Source organism: Galeopterus variegatus, unplaced genomic scaffold, assembly GCF_000696425.1.
Source record: "Galeopterus variegatus unplaced genomic scaffold, G_variegatus-3.0.2 Scaffold2340, whole genome shotgun sequence".
NCBI lineage: Eukaryota > Metazoa > Chordata > Mammalia > Dermoptera > Cynocephalidae > Galeopterus > Galeopterus variegatus.
The window spans coordinates 57,474-76,981 of record NW_007728451.1 but is presented as its reverse complement, the minus strand read 5'-3'; the positions used below and the strand labels follow the sequence as shown (position 1 = coordinate 76,981).

The following is a 19,508-nucleotide window of genomic DNA, read 5'->3' as shown; positions in this document are numbered from 1 at the left end:
ACCTTTTCTTCAATTCCACTTTTGTTTCTCTTCCAGAACATTCAATCCTCATTTTCTCTCTTCCCTTTTTTCACACTGAGACACATTTACATTGCCTCCTACCACACCACCTTTGTGTCATATGACAAGTGTTATGGAACAGGCTTTTTTTTTTTTTTTCTGGAGCCAACCCAACTGAGTTTTGAATACTGGTTTCCCCTCTGTCTAGATATATAACCTGGGACAAATTGTTTAAATTCCGTAAGCCCTGGTCACTTGTAAAGTGGGAATAATAATTACTTTTGGTAGAATTAATTGAGATATCTTCACCTGTTTTCCTTTCATTCTTCAAACTTTGAAGTTTGAAGATTTAATGAATGGTGTTGATTGATTGGATTGGGAGACTGGCCTTAAGGGAGAGGCTGATTCCGGAGGTCATGATGGGCAAGGGGACTAGAAAGAACAAAGGTCAGATGTCCCTTGAACCTGTGCTTTTGGAGGTGTGAAGAAAAGCATTTCTGATACTTTTTCTTTTTCTTTATATTTAGGACTCTGTAGGGAGGAAGATAAGGGGAGAGGGATGGAAAAGAGATGGAAAATTCTATCAATGGGAGAAAGAGGAGCTGTAAGGAGAGAGAGAAGGGAAATCTTCTAAAACATAGAAAGATCACATAATATTATGAAAAAAATGATTATTTTTAAAACATTCATAATCCCGCTCCCTTACACATAATTGATTTTTATATTTTCATATTCTATCTTGGATCTTGATTGAATTCCTTGTCTTATGTGGTTGCAACTTCAGGGAAACAAAATTTGTGTTCTCTGACCTGATAAATGTGTGATACTGATTTCAATCCTCTGTTTAATCAGAATTCACCCATCTTCGACTATTTTTCATGTTTACTATTGATGACCAAAATAACCAGGTCTAACTTGTGTTTGTCCTAGTGTTTCACAATTTTGGTCATAAAAACTCCAGAATAAATCAACTTAATATGGGTCTTCTTGACTCTAGTAACGTAGAATCGGGTCAGAAAAACTACAATTACTCTCTGCATAGATGATATATAAATACATCGTTCGCCAAATTCTACATGCCTTTTGACTGGGTCTCATTAGCAGAGGGTGGCCTTGGGCATTAAGTGTGGCCATTGGCCAGCACGTAACTGTTTGGACCAGTAGGGGGCGTATGAGCTCCGGGGCACGAGCCCGAGTAGCCAGGGGGCGTGGCTGCTGCCTCCTTGACGGACAGCTAAGGATGCGGGCGAGGATGAGGTAATAGCAGCCGGCGCGAGGAGGTCGTGGGGGTGTGCACGCTTGTGTGTGCGAATGTGAGTGTGCGAGTGCGTGCGCGAGCCAGAGTCACGGCGCGTCTCGGAGCTCGCGCTGCGGGCAATGATCACGCTGCAGTAAAGGAAGAGACAAAGCGCGAGGAGGTCGTGGGGGTGTGCACGCTTGTGTGTGCGAATGTGAGTGTGCGAGTGCGTGCGCGAGCCAGAGGCACGGCGCGTCTCGGAGCTCGCGCTGCGGGCAATGATCACGCTGCAGTAAAGGAAGAGACAATTCCATTTCTGGGAGGAAGGCTGCAAAGTTGCGACCGGGCGACAGCGGCGGTCCTGGGGCCGTGTCATGGCGGGTCGCTGCTCGACAGCACAGGACTGGGGAACCCCCCGCAGGCGCGGGTTTGCCTTCGCGCCCCGCCCGGGAGGGGCGATTCATTCTGGAAGCAACTGAGCAGAGCCACAGGGAGGGGGAGCTCTCCCCACGGCGGCGACCGCGTTTCGTGCGGCGTAAGGGTGGGGAGGGCGAGGAGAGAGGGGAGGGGAGCGGAGCGTGCCATTCCGAGCGCGGTCGTGCGGCCAGATCCCACCCCAGCGTCTGCAGAGCCCGAGACGCAACTGGTGCGCGGGCTCGGTCCTCGCCTCGCGGACGGCCCCAGCTCGCGGCCGCCAGAGCTAGGGCAGCGCGCCTGCTGGGTGGCTTTGCAAGGAGGGGGCCTGTTTGCAGACAGCTGGGCATTTGCATGAAGCGACTCGACCCCAAGGAACAGCGGCTGCAGCGGCGGACCCCGGCGGCGGCCGTATAATGTATGCTATACGAAGTTATTACGACTAACCTAATTCTGCAATAATGACTTCTTATTATTTCCCAGCCATACAGATGAATCAGTACATCAGATATGGTTGTTTCATTCATACAGATTTCAATGTCCTCACAATTTCATTAATAACATTTTAATATATTTTGAGAATTCACATTCTATTTTATAATCAGCCATTCTTTTTTTCTTTTATTATGAAAATTTTTTTCAATACCCAGGGTTTTTAAAAGCATGCATCACTATCTCCAAAAGGTCTTATGTCTTCTCTTAGAAATACCAGCACTTCCAAACTAGAGGCTTTGATGAGTTGTACATTTTAATCAGATAGCTTGTCTCGCAAGTTATGCATATTGACAGAAAAAATAACATAAAACATGATGGCCGTGGTGGTCTGGGAATGGCTGAACGAGCACGGCCGGTGGCGTCCCTACAGCCCGGCCGTGAGCCACCACATCGAGGCGGTGGTCCGCGCCGGCCCCCGCGCCGGGGGCAGCGTGGTGCTGGGCCAGGTGGACAGCCGTCTCGCGCCCTACATCATCGACCTGCAGTCCATGAACCAGTTTCGCCAAGATACGGGTGAGCCGACCGCCCTTTCCCCACCTGCATCCACCTCCCCTGCCTGTCCCGGGACCTCCCTCCTTGAGAGCCCACCTTAGCCCACCAAGTTGGCATCTCCGTGCAGCTTTGTCACCGAGAGGTGATGGTGGGAGGAGCTTCACTCCTTTGGTTCTCTTAGGACCACCCCCCCGTTGCCCCCCCAACTTCCCCGCAAATAAACATCCATGCAAGTAGTATCAGTGTTCTGGTTATGCAAACCTAGCACATAAGAACCGCCCCCCCCCCCCCCCCCGCCGTCTTTTCAGCGCTTGGTAGCCCTGGGTCCTTCCGTGTAGAATTCTGGCGCTGCCCTATCCCACAAGCAATCCTAGCTCCTCTCAAAGGCTTCCTGCTTTCGTTCCTTGGCTGCTCACACCTCGTCGGACCCTGCTTTGCCTCAGGCCCCCTTGGGCCTGCCATACACCCCCCTCACCCTCACCCTTCCTGCCTCTGCCCCTACTGTGTGGGATGCCTTCCCACAACTGTGTCCTGGGTGTGGGAACCGGGGCAGAAAGAAGGGATTCCCCGGAGGCTCTAGCTGTAGTCTAGTCTGGGAATAGAGACCGGAGTTAGGGGATTCCAGGGAATGAAGCGCCCTGGATGCTGTGGCATTGGCGAATGCCTCTGCTTGTGCACTCCAAGTACAGAAGCAACAGCCCAGAGCAGATGGAGAGCGGAGGGGGAGGGACGGAGCTCCGGAATGCCTGGCAGGGAATCCACTCCCTTTGTCCATGGAGGAGGAGGCAGATTCCTAAGGAGAAACTGTCCCCAAGCTTCCTTCTGAAACTGTCGCCTATGACGGACACTCTGATCTTCCAGAATGCTAAACTCCTGTCTTTTCATGAGAATCAAGTTGCCGCTATGGCCACCACAACCCCACTTCCCAACTGACCAGCCTTTCCAGGTCAGAGCTAGGAAGAGAGCCTGCAGGGTGGAGGTCAGGGTTGGGGAGGAGGATCTTTGGAAGGAGGAAGGCAGAACTGCATCTCTGCTTGCTCCAGTGTATGCAGGCGTAATTGATGAACTAGGACAAGTCTCTGTCTCTCTAGTAATCTCTTAAGGGACAGGGGTGGGGAGGTGGGGGGTTGTTTCTGGAATTCTGGCTGGGCTTTCCCAAGAGTGTAACCAAGGATCCTGGAGAGGCAGGTGTGGTGGGGAGGGAGCAGAGAGGATGTCTAGGAGAGCCCTGCAGCTCAGAGAACAGCTGTTTGAGCAGGCATCTCAGCTTCTTTGGAAAGCTCCCACATCCTGTGTGCTAATTAGGATCGTCATGGGAAAGGACTGTCTTTCCACCCTCATGTTGCATTAACTCCCAATAGCCTCTTTGCCAAAACCTCTGCAGTCACTGGTCAATTGAGTAAAGGTTTCTGGGGAGAGGTTCTGGAAGTGTTAGCATCTGGAGGAGCTTAAACCTTGGTGGAAAGGGAGGGAGGTGGACCTGAGAGAGAATGAGAGGAGAAGAGAATGAGGAGGAATGTGGGAAGATTGAGAAAGAGGATTAAGTGCGGCTGAGAGAGAGGGAGAGAATGTACTTGGACAGAGGTTGTGGAAGTGAGGGTGGAGGCGGCAGATGGAGGAAGAGGGAAGCAGGTGTTAGCTTTTCTATTTCATAGTAAATCTCTGCAGCATATGGAGAACCACCCAGGAGACATAAAATTCCCAGCCCCTCTCGTACATTTGGGCAGGGCAAAGGATTAATCTGTGTTTGTGGGTACCTAGGATGGGCATGGTCCCTAGGAGGGGTCATGACCTAAGGACCCTTTTGACAGAAATGAAGCTGTAGAGAAGACTGGGCTGAAGGACAGCCTACCCCTCAAGTCTGATCATTCTTACCTGCCTGGTGATTGGCAATTTAGTCAAGGCTGGGACCCCTTGGATTTTAGACCTGAGGCAAAGAACTAGCCCTGGATCATAGCCAGGGTGTGTTTTACATCCACACTGTTTTGGTTTTATCCACTCCTTCCTACTGTCAGTCGGTGAACCATACTGAGCACATCTCCTATGCCAGGGCCTGTGAGGGGTGCTGAAGGCACTGGGCTGAATTCCCAGCAATGCTGGGTCTGTCAGGATGCTTGTCAAAGTAGAATAGAATCTCTGGGTTTCTGAACCCCCCTTCTCTCCCTTCTTTACCAACACACACATAGTTCCCCTCAATATAGCTCATTGACGAGGCCATGACAGGGTAGGAACTTTGAGGTTGGCTCCCAGGCAACCTCAGCCAAGCCTCGGCAATGTTTAATTAAATTACTCGCTGTCCCCAAGCCACAATTTAAAACTGGGAACCAGAAACATCCCCATAAGCAAAAGAGCTGGAAGTCCCCTGCCTAGAGGCGATTCCTCTCTTTTTTTGTTGCTTTCTCTACATGGGGACATTTCCTGACATAGGTGCTTTGTCTTTTGAGAAGTTGCCTGCCTGGCTGTTGAGTGTGTCCCCAGTCTCTCAGGACCTCATCCAGCCTGTCTCCAGGGAGATGGCTGGGAGGTTGCAGACACCCATCTGCCCGCCTCTGTTTGCTCTGAGCTCATTTGTACTCTATGCTGGTCTCCTCTAAGCATTTTGAGCTAGAGAATCTGAAAGAAGGGAAGAGATGGGGTTAGATAGAGAGGATTGGGTCTTGGCCAATCACTTCCAAAAGCCTTGGTTGTCTCCTCTCCACCAACCATCATTTACCTTGACTGGGCAATCCTTTTTCTGTTATAGGGCGGTGACTGAAGAGCTTTACTTCAGGATCACTTGCCCCTGTATCTTCCAACACACTGGCTTGCTGCCATCTCCAGGGCCCCAGCAGCAGGATGGAAGGCTGAGAGTGGAGAGACATGACTCAAGCTCTCATCCCAGACTCACTGCTTACCGTGTGACCTTGAGCAGGTCCTTTAACTGCTCGGGCCTCGTTTTCCTCTGTAGAATGAAGAGCAGCTTTAAGATTTCTTCTTTTTCTTTCTTCCCATCATGCAGATAGGCAGGTGAATGGGTTTGGCCCCTGCACGTGGTGCGAAGGAAGGTTCTTTCCAGCACAGAGTTTTCTGTGCAAATTTTGCCTTTTTTATGTCTTTAATGCAGGGAGAAGGATCAGATGGAGAGAGAGTGAGTTTGATTAAAGGATTTAGCAGAAGCTGATTTTTAACCACCCTCCGTCCCAATACCCCTACCCTGTGTGAGCACAGGAGTGGAGGAGAGGCAGGCCTCATGATGACCGCATGGTAATTACAGTGCAGAGGATGTACCATGTGTCTGCATCGAACCAAACACACTGCACATACTATCTTGTTTAATCCTCACAACAGTTTTATGAAAACCTTATTATTATTTCCCTGTTATAAAGAAAGAAAACAAGTTGAAAGAGATTAACTTGCTCAGAGTTTTACAGCTAGTCACTGGCAGACCTGAGATTCTGAACGAAGTGCTGCCTGCTCTTCTCCATTAGTGAGCAGTTGTGGAGCAACTTACTTGTGCAGGCACTGTTTCAGGCATGTGGGCTATAACACTAATAAGACGTCCAAGTTTTTGTCATCCTGGAACATTCTAGTGGGGTGTTGGGTGCTGGTAAGAGAGGCCTGGGACTTCTTGGACACAGTGCATGTTTGTCTTTTTCTTTAGTTTGTGAACATTATCTATCCCTCTCCTATTAGAGGCCTTTTCCTTGGGTCACTGCACCATAGGACAAGATGGAATCTCCTCAGATTCTCTAGTTTATGCTCCTGATTCTAGGAAAATCCAGGACTAGCACATTCCAAATAGGGTAGTCTCTGAAAATAATCGCAGAATGAAATCCTGCCATTTGTCTTGTCCCAAAACTTTGGTCCTGAGGTCTGTTTACTGTCCCTAACTACCCCCTAGGGCTGAGCTGAACTCAGTAGCTTTCCCTCCCCAAACCAGCGCTTCCTCTTTACACCCCCCCCACCTGTTAATGGTGCCACGTTTTGCCACTTTCCCATGGTCAATGCCTCGTTTGACTCATTTCATCATTCAGAGTCTTATTTGGGTGACTAATATGTATAGGCACTGTATTAGTACATTTCTGTTGCTTATAACAGAATACTTGAAACTGGGTAATTTATAAGAAAGCGAAATGTATTTCTTATGGTTTTGGAGGCTAGAAAGTCCAAAGTCCGGGGAACACATCTGTTGAGGGCTTTGTTCTTGGGTGGCGACTCATTCCACAGCAATGCAGGGGGATATCATCACATGGTGAAAATGGCTGAGCAAGAGAGAGCTCAGCTTCTCACTCCCTGTCCTTATAGAGCCATCCTAACCATGCCCATGACCACCATGAAACCATCAACTGATTAATCCATTCACTAGGGCATGGTCCTCACAATCTAATCATCTCCTAAAGGCCTCACCTTTCAGTTACCTTAAGAGGATCCCCACCCTCTTAACACTCACAGTGAGGATTAAGTTTCTAATACGTGAAACTCTGGGGGACATATTTACCCACAACAGGCATGTAGAACATGTGGCCCAACAGTTGAAACTTTAGTGTGCATGATGAAAACTCAGGGTGGTCCTTCATATGCAGATTCCCAGGCCCTGGAGATGCTGACCTAAAGGTCTTGAGGGTATTGCTGATCCGAACCCCAGGAAGTTCTGAAGGAGGTGGTCCTGGGACCTCACTTGGAAAGCATCCAGCTACTCATGGTCAAGTCCTACCCATGTCCTTTCTGTAGGGTCTCTCCAGACTGTAGCCTCCTTTTTATTTTCCCTGCCAACACCCTTCCACTTACCTGGAACTAGTTAACAGAGCAGCTCTGCTCTTTTCACTTCTGTTTAACAAACTTCCCTGGCTCCTCATTGCCTACAGATGAAATCTGTCACAGCTTGCTTTTTCAGACCTTCTATGCCCTGGCTCTAACATACCTTTCCAGGTTTATCTTGCCTTATATTTTCCTTTACTCCTGCCAAATAGAGGACCCTTTTACCTTCATGCATTTCCTCAGAATTTTGGGGGAAGGAACCAGCATTATGATGAATCAGAGATGCATGGCAAGGGGAAGAGATTGAAAGCCAGTGTGACAGAAGTGTGGGCAGAGTGCATCAGGGTGTGAGGAGCCGCAGAGGTTCGTAGGTGGTGGGGATTTCATTCCTGACTAAGGGGAATTCATGGAAGGGATTTAAACAGGGAGAGGATGTGGTCAGCTTTCTTCCAAACATACATTTTGCTGGCATCTTTCTATGGCACATTCTGCTTCCTAAATAGTCATTCACACACATGTCTTCTAACCCTGTTTTAGATTATAAGCTACTTGAGGAATGGTTCAATCTTTGCATTCCCCATAGCAGCTAAAGGGTGCTCAGTGACATGTGATAAATGATTAGATGTCCAAGTAGCCAGAAGTCTTCAATCAATCACAGCACAGTTTGTGGAGCCCGTGTAACTGCCAGACACTGCATTCGGCACTAGAATGCAAAGAGCTGCACAGTGGTATCCCTACCCCCACTTAGGGCACCATGTAGAAACACTGGTGCACATCAGGCGAAGTCCAGACATGCGCCCCACACTGAGGGTGTGGCCGGGGTTGGGAGAACATTTTAAGAAATGAATGGCAAGTGGCATAGGACCTAAATGATGAGGAGAATTTCAATAGGTAAAAGTGGCAAAGGAGGGCATTCAGTAAAAGAGACCTGGGAAATAGTGGGGGATGGGGTCAGGGAATACCCAGACAATGCATGAGTATAAAAGGGGTGTCTGGTATGAGTAGAGGAAAATACAGGGGATAGAAGAAGATAAACCTGGGAAGGTGTGTTATAGAGCCATGGCATAGTTTTTAGAAGTTTTGTGAGAACTCTCAGTTATCTCCAGGACTGCTAACACTATTGTTAATAAAAAAAAATTAAAAAAAAAAATGCCTTTTAGGCACATTTGTGGGAATTGGTCAAGTACATTGTCCCTGCTGCCCTGGAAAGAATATAAAACAATGTCATTTAAACTCTCTAAACTTAATACCTTCATCTGTAAAAGGTGTTTCATAGGATTGCCATGAAGATTATATGGGATGGGATATGTGAGGTGCTTTCTAAGTAATAAAGACTGTGCAAATATTAGTTATGTAGAAACTTTCTCTCTCTCTGTCACACACACACACACCCCTCCACATCTCCTGAACTAAACTTTCCCCATGACTTCTTCATCCTGCTTAGATATATAATAGAAAATAAATTACAATAATAATCACCAACTTTTGTTGAGCTCTTGCCATGTAACGGTGCTAGTTTAGAGTTTTATATTTATTCCTTCTTTTAATCCTCAAATCCACCCTTTGAAGTAGCTACCTGGGCCCCAAGCAGATGAGGAAACTGAGGCTTAATCTCACAGCTGGAAGGGACAGAACCTCCCCTGTTGGACCCAAAACCCGTACCCTTTGTTCCCCATCAAGCTGGCTATGTCAGAAGGAAATGGAGACTAGGGAAGTACTGCCTCCCTCCTCCTCTCATCCCAGTATCCCCATGTCCCCCAGCAGAGGCCCTGGTGCTGAATAGGGGATTGTTCTGCATCTCTCTCTAGCCTCTGAATGTTGATGTTTTGGGTCATTAAGGGGCTTGGAGATGGGGTTGGGGGTGGGTTATGACCCTGGCAAAGGCCTGAATAGCCATTGTTCCTTTTCTTCCCCCCTTGAATGGGATTCTGTCCCCAATCTTGGTGTCTCCCTCTGGGTTAGAGGAGGGGGTGGGTCAGAGGCCGGAGAAGGGAAACCTTTTCCCACCACTTTGATGGGCAGAGCTTACGCCTTTGGATGCAGAGATTCCAGCACCCTTGGAGCCCTCCCTCGCCTCCCCACCCTGCCTTGAGGCAGGCATCTTTAGCCTTGGTGTTCATATCATCAAACGGGCCCTGGTTGGGATGGGACTAGATTCATTAAGGTTTTGGGTGGGCAGAGGAGAAAGGGGCAACCGTTACAGGCTTAGCTCCCTTCCAGTCTCACGGATTCATTTCTGCTATACCATTACCCTGTAATAACCCTAGCCTCTTCCCTGTCCCACAGTGACACTGTCAAAATTAAGACAATCCTACCTTGAGGAGAGTTTGAGTTTCTTGAAAGAAAGATGTTAGAGAATTATAAAATCACTCTCAATACCACTGGGAATATTATTTTTGTTGAAATAAGATTTAACGTTGGGAAATACGACAGCGTTTTCTCAACCCGATTTCCCTTCCGCATACAGTAACACTCCTTTTATTTATTTTTTTTAACCACACCCGTAAAAGTACAGAGAGCCAGCTGCTTCACCACCGCCTCTGGGCAGCCTTCCCAGATGGGGGTAGAGTCTCCCCTCTGTCCTCCACCCGCATACAGTAACACTCCTTTTATTTATTTTTTTTAACCACACCCGTAAAAGTACAGAGAGTCAGCTGCCTCACCACCGCCTCTGGGCAGCCTTCCCAGATGGGGGTAGAGTCTCCCCTCTGTCCTCCACGCTCCTACAGCCTGGTGGTCTATTCCTCCATAGCCCTTGGTGCAGGGGCATGTAGAGAGACAGGGGAGAAGGAATATGATATTTATGAGCACCTACTGTGTGCCAGGGGTTTTATATGCCATCCTGCAAATTATAGTGTGTGCATGTAAAATCCAGTATCTGGCATGTACAAATATTTATTTGTTGGATGAATGTGTGAGACACATTTAATTTTCACAAAACCCCTGGGAAGGAGTTATTTTCCTGTTTCCCAGGGGAGAAGAGGAGACTGAGGGGGCCTATAGCGGTTAGTAAGTGAATGAATTTGGCTGCAAACCGAGGTACCCTGACCCCCAAGGCACTCTTTCTGCTTCCCCAGCTGCTTCCCATGCCCTTCCTGCTGTAACTCATCTGCCTCCACCCTGGTTTGACTGTGGACTCCCTAAAGTCAGGAACGAGACATCTCAACGAGCGTAGTGCCCTGCACACAGTAGGACTAGCTGACGCTTGCCTGCTAGTGGAGTACAGTGCAGTGCAATGCCACGCGGACCCTGACCTCTCCTCTGTCCCACTCTGGCAGGGACCCTCCGCCCGGTTCGTCGCAACTACTATGACCCGTCCTCTGCCCCCGGCAAGGGCGTGGTGTGGGAGTGGGAAAACGACAGCGGTTCCTGGACGCCCTACGACATGGAAGTGGGCATCACCATCCAGCACGCCTACGAGAAGCAGCACCCCTGGGTCGACCTCACTTCCATCGGCTTCAGCTATGTCATCGACTTCAGCACCATGGGCCAAATCAACCGGCAGACCCAGCGCCAGCGCCGCGTGCGCCGGCGCCTGGACCTCGTCTACCCCATGGTCACGGGCGCCCTGCCTCGGGCTCCGTCCTGGCCGGTCAGCCCTGGCTCGGCCGCCTCGCCCCCTGCGCCCCCTTGCTCCTGCCCACAGTGTGTCCTGGTGATGAGTGTTAAGGCGGCCGTGGTCAACGGCAGCCCCGGGCCCCTGCAGCCCCCAGCCACGCGCAAGAACGCGCCCCCCTCTGCAGGGGTCAAGCTGCCCCCCGCCCCAGGCCCGGGGGCCAAGCCTCAGGACAGCACGCGCACCGGTCGAGGCTCAGTGAAGACCGCCCCGTCGCAGGGGATCCGACGACAAGCCTCTAGCACGCCGGCTGGGGCAACTGCGGGCTCCCCTGCCAGCCCCCCAGCAGCCAATGGCAAGACCGGTAGAATGGCCCTGGCCACCTTGAATCGTACCAACCTGCAGCGACTGGCCATCGCCCAGTCCCGGGTGCTGATCGCCTCCGGGTAGGTGTTTTCATGGGTGCCTGACATAGATAGGATACAACTGATCTTCTGGGTCAGACTAAGGAGGGACCCCGCATCTCCTGTGACTCCTGGCTGCAGGTGGAAGGCAGGTGATGTGGTGTCTGAGGGACGGTTTGACGTTTTGGGGTTTTCATGGGTGCCTGACATAGATAGGATACAACTGATCTTCTGGGTCAGACTAAGGAGGGGCCCCGCATCTCCTGTGACTCCTGGCTGCAGGTGGAAGGCAGGTGATGTGGTGTCTGAGGGACGGTTTGACGTTTTGGGTCCAATACATCTGGATTCTAATGGAGACTTTGCCTCTTATAAGCCATGTGATTTGGGGCCAGATCCCTATCATAGAGTCCTCACTTTCTTTTCTGTAAGTGCTGGCAATAATACCCATGTTAGATTTGCCTGAGGATTAAAGAAGATTGTTCACACTAGTAATAATAGGCAACATTAATTGAGCTCCCGCTATATTCTAGTTTTGGGGCTTTATCACCTCATTTAAACCTTAAACAACTCCTTGAAGTAGGCATTATTATCCCATTTTACAGATGAAGAAAATAGAAACTCATCTGCTCAAGAGCACATAGCTAATTGTTGCAGAGAACAGGATGCAAACTGGAGTGCAAATTCTGACTCTGCCATGCTCCTCCCCTACCAAGCATGTAGCACAATGCCTGGCACACAGTAAGTGCCAAATGAGAGCTAGTCTCTTTCCTCTGGTCTCTCTGGAAGCTGGAGGGGTGACTCCAGATTGGAGTAGCAGTTGCTGGGCACTTCCCATGCATGGTCTCAGTTATTCCTGTGACAGCCTGATGATGTTGTAAATTTTCTTAGTGTTGCCTTTTTTTTTTTTTAATCACCTTTATCTTCTTGATCATAACATGGAATAGACCCAGGTCCATGCGATGCCTTCAACCTTTGCCTGCCAGGCCTTGGTTTCTTGTCAGCCTCTCACACCCACCCAATCTTCCCATTCTCCAGAGGGGCCTGGCCCAGCCTGCAGCCCCTAAGCACAGATGGTCAGGATGGCTTTAAAGTTGGGCTGAGCACCTGAGTCTGAAAATCCAGGCTTCCCTGAGGGTGTGCTATCAATACTCAGCTTATGTCTGCACACAGACGTTCAGTGCTGGGAGGAGAGAGGAAGGAGGGTATCCCACAGAGTGGGAGGAGTGCCAGGCTGGGAGCCCACGTGCTAGGCCCCCACTGCCTCGGCCACCCAGGTAAGCCACAGAATCCTTGCAAGGTCTAGCAGCCTTACCTACCCATGGGGTCATTGTGAAAACCTTCACTAAGGGAGTTCACCCCTAGGCGGTTTACCAGATGCGCTCACTGGCGTTATCCCGCTTTCTTCCTCTGTGATGCAAGTATTAGGCATGGGCGCTTAGCTCAGAATTAACTCACCAAGAAGGGCCACGTAGCTGGTGTGTTCAGATGGGGGTTGGAACTCAAGTTTTGGTTTCCTGGTCCACTGTTCTTTGGCTAAAGCCCAGCTCCTCATTGTGTGCAAAGGCAATTTATAAATGGTAAAATGCCTGTCAGATGCTTGGGATTCTCATATGACTTTCTCTGAGCTGGTGGAAGTATTTGGGAGAGGGAAATCAGTACCTAAACCATGTCGCAGCTCAGTTTCTCCACACTGTCGTACAGCAGCATCTTGAGAGCCTCTAGGAGAATCTCAGGATGATTGCTGTAGGTAGGCTCACATGCTGGATAATAACACAGCCTCTAGAACCTGACTCTCTGGGCTGAACCCAGGGCCCTTACTGTGTCACTTGGGGCAAGTTTTACATTCTCTGTCTTCAGCTTCCTCATCTGTAATATGGGATAGTAATAGTACCTTCCTTCCAGGGTTGTCTTGAGGATTAAATGAGATATTCAGTGTATAGAATTAGCACGATGCATGACACATAATAAAAGTTCAGTCAGTATTAGCTGCTATTATTGTTATTATTATTATTAACTGGTATATATTGAATATATGCTATGTAGTTGTTGAACTGAAATCAAAGCTGGGCAGGATCTAATACCCCACCTTATTTCTGACGCCCTTGACAAATGCCAAGTGCCCTCATGCTATCATTGAGGGTGAAGCACCCAGGTGGCTTTGGATCTCAATGAGGGAGTCAGCAGCACTTTATCTCTCTTCTTTATTCCCTCTGTCCACCAATGGAATTGGAGCTCAGGGATGGTACAGGCAGTGCAGTTTCAAAACAGCTATAGAAACAAGTTGTTTTTTTCTTTGCTGTGTTTTCCTGACAAGGGAGGCTCCTGCCTGCCCGTCTCTATCCATTTGCTTTTCACCTCTCACCACCTCCTCACCCCACTACCATCTTCTCCTCCAGCCTTTCTTGGCCATTTAATTGGCATGTTTATTCCCTTTGTCTGGCTCTGCCATCGACCTTCTGTCATTGCATGGCCCCTTCCCCCTCCTCTCTCTGCCCATGACCTCTTCCAGCAACTTTCCCACGGAAAAAAGGAAGACTAGGGAGGGTGGGAGAAGTGGGATGAAGGGAAGGGTTTTGGGGGAACAAAAGACCCTGTGAATTATTCAGAGACACAAGCAGGGGGTTTCTAAAGAGAAGAGAGGGGGGCTGTGTGGTGGAGGATGGGAGTCACCCCTCTGGCCCCCTCCTCTAGAGCTGAGGATTCTCTGTCTCCAGCTAGGCTTCAGTTGCCATAGAGACAAGACCCTTGTCCTGCCTGAGGATTCCTGGGTTGGGGCCTAACTTTGAGAAAAATGGTGCTTCTTGCTATGGTGTCTGCAGAGATATTCTCCCTCCCTCAACTCCTTTACCCTGCCACTTTGCCAGCTCTTCTCTTTTTTTCAGTTTTATATTTTAGCAACAGAAATTAAAACTTGGACACTCCATAACTGGGAAGAGCCAAACAATATGGGGAGAAGGTGTCTTCTGATCGGCCAACAAGGGGTTAGGCTGGACAGCTTTGGTGGAGTACAGTTGCCTGGAGGATGTGAGAAGCTTGCCTGGCATTGGGTTGCTGTTTTCTAGAAGGAAGGCTCAAGCATGTATAGCTGGGGCCCCACCAGGGTATGAGCAGCATGGACTACACAGGGCATTCTCCCATGGGGGAGGGGTGATCAGGTGTTGCCAACTCAGCAATTCTAAGTACGACCCAGCACTCAACTCTACACTTTGCACTTGATACCCATATCCTCAAGAATCTGAGAAAAATGGAGTGTTAAAGCAGGAAAATCCTTTATTAAGCCCAAGATCCTTTTACAGTTTGGAAATAAGAGCGTAAACAATCACTCAAATTTGCACAGGGCTCCGCTATTTATAAAGTATTTGACCTAGATTTTATATCCTCACAAAGACTCCATGGGGCAGACATTTAGGGTCCCCTGTTTGCAGCTGTGGTATCTCAGGTGTGGTCAAGGAAGTGCAGAGAGGCCGGGTGGACCTGCCCAAGTCACAGAGCAATTCCTTGCTGAGCTTGGCTACAAAGATTTCCTGACCACAGTGCAGGGCTCCTTCCATTACACCCTTCTGTATTTCATAAGCAGATATCTCCCCCTCCTCCCCAGCATCAGCCCCACAGTTTCCATGCGTGTCCAGGCCCATGTGCAGGCCTTTTCCTCCCTCCCTCCAGAAATTGCCCCCCTGAGTTGAATTCTTGGGCTGCCTGGGCAATGTGGCGCTCCAGGGATTGGAGTATTTCCTGGTTGACCAGACTGGGTGTGGAAACCTGCCAATCCAGTTTGTGGGAACAAAGGTGGCTTTTGTCACCCAGATCAGCTATTTATCAGCTGGAGTGGGGGCCTTGGAGAAGGTGAGAGGGAAGCAGGTTCAGGTCTGGGCAGCGCATGCTGCCCCCTGGTGGGAAGTCAGGGAACAGACCGCAGGAGGTCGGATCTTCCCTCCCGGCCTCTCCAGAAATGCTTCGAGAGGCCATTGGACCTGGTCATGGATGGGGATGGGGGACCCAGGGTTTAGGCTGCCACCTGTTCTCAGGTACTGGGGTGGGAAATTATCAAGAAGTCTCCCTGGCATCAGCTCTAACCCAAGATTCTCCCGCAGTTTCACAGAGAAGGAAATTGAGGCTCAGAAAAGTTAACTGACTTTGTGAGGAGCTGCTACTGGCAAGGCTCAGACTCAAACACAGTTTCCCTGACTCCCCACCCACCATGGCATGCCTGGGCCTGGGGGGCAGGTCACAGAGCCTGGAAACAAGTCCGTTCCTCTTTTTTTGGCCTGGTGGCCTTTGTTTTGAGTTCAGCTTTCCCCACCCCCCATCTAGGGGGATGATTTATCCCCCACATCTGTTATCCCACATCTGTTATTTCAATCCTCCTCCCAATGTGGTGCACATATCATTGTCCCTGGGAAGGGACCGAGGCTCCAACAGGCTCAGAATAGTGGGGGAGGCACCTATCTTTCGAGCATATGGGGAACATGCAGACCCCACTGCCAGGCGTCGAGGTCCCATCCAGCTCTCCCCTCTCCTGGTAGTGAGCATATTCCTTACATGAAGCTCTAAGCTGCATATGCTATGAGGATTACATGGACATAAGAGCTTGGCATAGTGAGTGGGCTATAGAGCCAGATGGCTAGGGTTCACATCCTTAGCTGTGGGCTCTTGGTCAAGCCTGCTTATCCTTTCTGTGCCTCAACTTCCTCGCCTGTAAAATGGGGTTAATAATAATGCCTCTTACACAGGGAGTTGGAAAGATCAGCCGGATTTATATGGTTTGAGCAGCTGAAACCGCCCCTTGTGGGAGGTGAGCTCTGTCAATGTCAGCAACTATAACACACCAAGGGCCATGGGCTGTCATGATCACTGCTGTGTCCCCAGCATCGAGCACTGTGTCTCACACAAAGTGGGCTCCATAAGCACTTTTTTTTCCCCCAATAGATGACCAGTAAGAGGATCTTAACCCTTGATTTGGTGCTATCCAGCAGCACACTCTCCCTAGCGAGCCACGGACTGGCCCTCCATAAGCACTTTTTGAATGGACAGGTAAACAGACAAATATTCTTTCTCCTCCTTCCGCTTTCCCAGCACTGCCTACCCCCGTGGCAGAAGTGCTGGCTTCCTCGGCCACCTGGCTCCAGGAGTCATCCACGGCCAGGTCCAGTTGCCTCTCCAAGCCCAGCTGTGGAAGCCTGGGTGGCAGACGGGATTGCACAAGATCCGGCCCCACATGTCCCAGATATTCCTCGTCAGCACTGTGGGAGGCCTCGCCTTTCCCAGGCAGCCGCACGGTCTCCTCCCCAGCCTGGCTCGAGTTCCTGGGAAGAAAGTCGTGAAGGGGAGGAGGGAAAAGGAGAAAAAGGATAAGTGGCAGCTGTTGGAGCAGTGGTTTCCAAATGTTGGACCGCTTATCCTTTCTGTGCCTCAACTTCCTCGCCTGTAAAATGGGGTTAATAATAATGCCTCTTGCACAGGGAGTTGGAAAGATCAGCCGGATTTATATGGTTTGAGCAGCTGGAACCGCCCCTTGTGGGAGGTGAGCTCTGTCAATGTCAGCGACTATAACACACCAAGGGCCATGGGCTGTCATGATCACTGCTGTGTCCCCAGCATCGAGCACTGTGTCTCACACAAAGTTGGCTCCATAAGCACTTTTTCCCCCCCAATAGATGACCAGTAAGGGGATCTTAACCCTTGACTTGGTGCTATCCAGCAGCACACTCTCCCTAGTGAGCCACGGACTGGCCCTCCATAAGCACTTTTTGAATGGACAGGTAAACAGACAAATATTCTTTCTCCTCCTTCCGCTTTCCCAGCACTGCCTACCCCCGTGGCANCCTTTCCCAGGCAGCCGCACGGTCTCCTCCCCAGCCTGGCTCGAGTTCCTGGGAAGAAAGTTGTGAAGGGGAGGAGGGAAAAGGAGAAAAAGGATAAGTGGCAGCTGTTGGAGCAGTGGTTTCCAAATGTTGGACTGGGGGTTGGCTACATCTGCATTTTCTCAGAAGCTTTGGAAAAATGCAGATTCTTGTGCTCCATGGGTGAGGATTCTCATTTAGGCGTGGGGTCTGTCTTTTTAAAAGTATCTTAGGTAGCTTTTGTCCCCTGGTTTGAACTTGCTTCTTTATTTTTTCATTTCTTCAACAAAATCGATTGAATGCCTACTAGTGCTAGGCTCTAAATAAAACAAAGATATTTGCCCTTGTAGCGCTTAAATTCTAGAAGGGGAGATAGTAAGCAACAACTTATTTTAAAAGATTATAAGCTCCATGAAAAACAAAAAAAGAAAAAAAATTGAGTCAGGTGAGAGGGCTTAGAAGTCCCAGGGTGGGATGGAGGGGTAGGCAGCAGTGTTAAATAAGAAGGTTGCAGGCACCTCACTGAGAAGGTAAGATTCAAGCCAAAACTAAAGGAGATTTGGGAGGGAGCTAAGCAGTTTTCTGGTGGAAGAGCATTTCAGGCAGAGAGAACAGCATGTGCGAAGGCTCTGAGGCAGGAGAATCCTGGTATGTAGGAGGAATAACTAGAGCAGAGTAAATGGGCAAGTGATATGCAAGGAGGCCAGAGAGATAAAGGAAATCATGCAGGGATGTGTAGACCTTGCCAGGATGTTGACTCTGAGTGATCTGAGGAGTCATATTGAGTTTTGAGCTTCTGAGTAGAGAAGTGACATGGTCTGACTTAGGTTTTGAAGATATCACCTCCAGCCACTGTGTTAAGAACTTCCTGATCTTTAGTAGTGTTAACTACTGGTGCGTTCTGTCCCACTTGTCAAAACCATAATATATCTGCTCTTTCCTTCTACAGGGTCCCCACCGTCCCAGTGAAGAACTTAAATGGGTCTAGTCCTGTCAATCCTGCCTTGGCAGGTAAGAGAAATCCTGAGATGTACTTGTGTCATGTAGAAAACTCAGAGTAATAGAATAAATACTGAGCAACTGTAAAAAGGGAGAGAATTTGGATATTAATTAAAGCAACTGGTGATTTTAGGAATTGCATGGGAAGAGCGGGAAGAGTTTGGGGAGAATTGATTGCTAAAAGCAAAGCATGCTATTGCAGTTGAGTGGATGAATAAGTTTCTGGAAACAGTAGAGGTTAGAGAGAATACATGAATTATGAGTCTGCTGGAAAGGAGGAGGGCTGGTTAAGAGTGAGAGAGGAATTTGGGGATTTGAGTGGATGAATAAGTTTCTGGAAACAGTAGAGGTTAGAGAGAATACTTGAATTATGAGTCTGCTGGAAAGGAGGAGGGCTGGTTAAGAGTGAGAGAGGAATTTGGGGATCATTGGGAGCTAATTCTTCAGTCCTTCCTCCCCCATGCCCTGCCCCTTGTAGGAATCACCGGGATCCTGATGAGTGCAGCAGGGCTGCCGGTGTGTCTCACCAGGCCACCAAAGCTGGTCCTACACCCGCCCCCCGTCAGCAAGAGCGAAATAAAATCCATCCCAGGGGTTTCCAACACAAGCCGCAAGACCACCAAAAAACAAGCCAAGAAAGGTACCGGCCTCTTTATCTTACCTGGCTTCCAGCCCTCGCTCCACATCTGCTGCCAAGGGCCATAGCCATGGCTTAACCCTTGTACCTTCACTCTTGCATCTGCCAAATGGGCCTCACCAGTAGATTTTTATGATTATACCAAAATGGACCTGATGGAAAAACCGTGAGATATATGAATATACAGTACGAAAATACAGAAACATAAAAATATAAAGTGTGGTAAAAATAAAATATGTTAGGGGGGAGGCTCACTTTGATGTTGGAACTGAGACAGATTGGATTCAAACGCGAACTTTATCATGTTGTATGACTGCGTGGAACCTCTTTCTCATCTTTATAATGGGGTAAAAACATGCACAACCAGTATCCAGGAGGTACGTCCTGGAATACATCCCTGACAGTTGGGAAGTAGCCAGTGTCTTGTGTCCTCCTAGAACCTCCAGAAGCTCTGGCCACTTGACCTCTCCTTTAGGAACCCCTTCCTACCTGCCCATGACCCAGCAACTAAAGGGTCAATCCTGTACCTTCCTGGTACCAGGAACCTGGCTGAGCTCTGAGGCTGGTCTTTCTGGTCGCTGGCATTGGTTGTTAAATGATTCAACCCCTCTCCCCATCCTGAAGCCCCCATCTTGCGAGCTTCTTATAAAGTTTAAATCGGATCATGTGTATATTGCACTTAGCTTAGGGCCTGGCA

General features: G+C 49.3%; 1 protein-coding gene across 1 annotated transcript in view; it reads left to right on the top strand.

Moving 5' to 3' along the window:
- Nucleotides 1-2,457: 2,457 nt before the first annotated feature.
- DTX4 (deltex 4, E3 ubiquitin ligase) overlaps nucleotides 2,458-19,508 on the top strand; it is a 36,695-nt gene continuing 19,644 nt past the window's right edge. Inside the window, exons 1-4 of the mRNA XM_008581376.1 lie at nucleotides 2,458-2,659; nucleotides 10,654-11,377; nucleotides 18,125-18,186; nucleotides 18,653-18,814. Coding sequence (XP_008579598.1) covers nucleotides 2,458-2,659; nucleotides 10,654-11,377; nucleotides 18,125-18,186; nucleotides 18,653-18,814 — 1,150 coding nt within the window. The remainder of the gene's footprint in view (nucleotides 2,660-10,653; nucleotides 11,378-18,124; nucleotides 18,187-18,652; nucleotides 18,815-19,508) is intronic.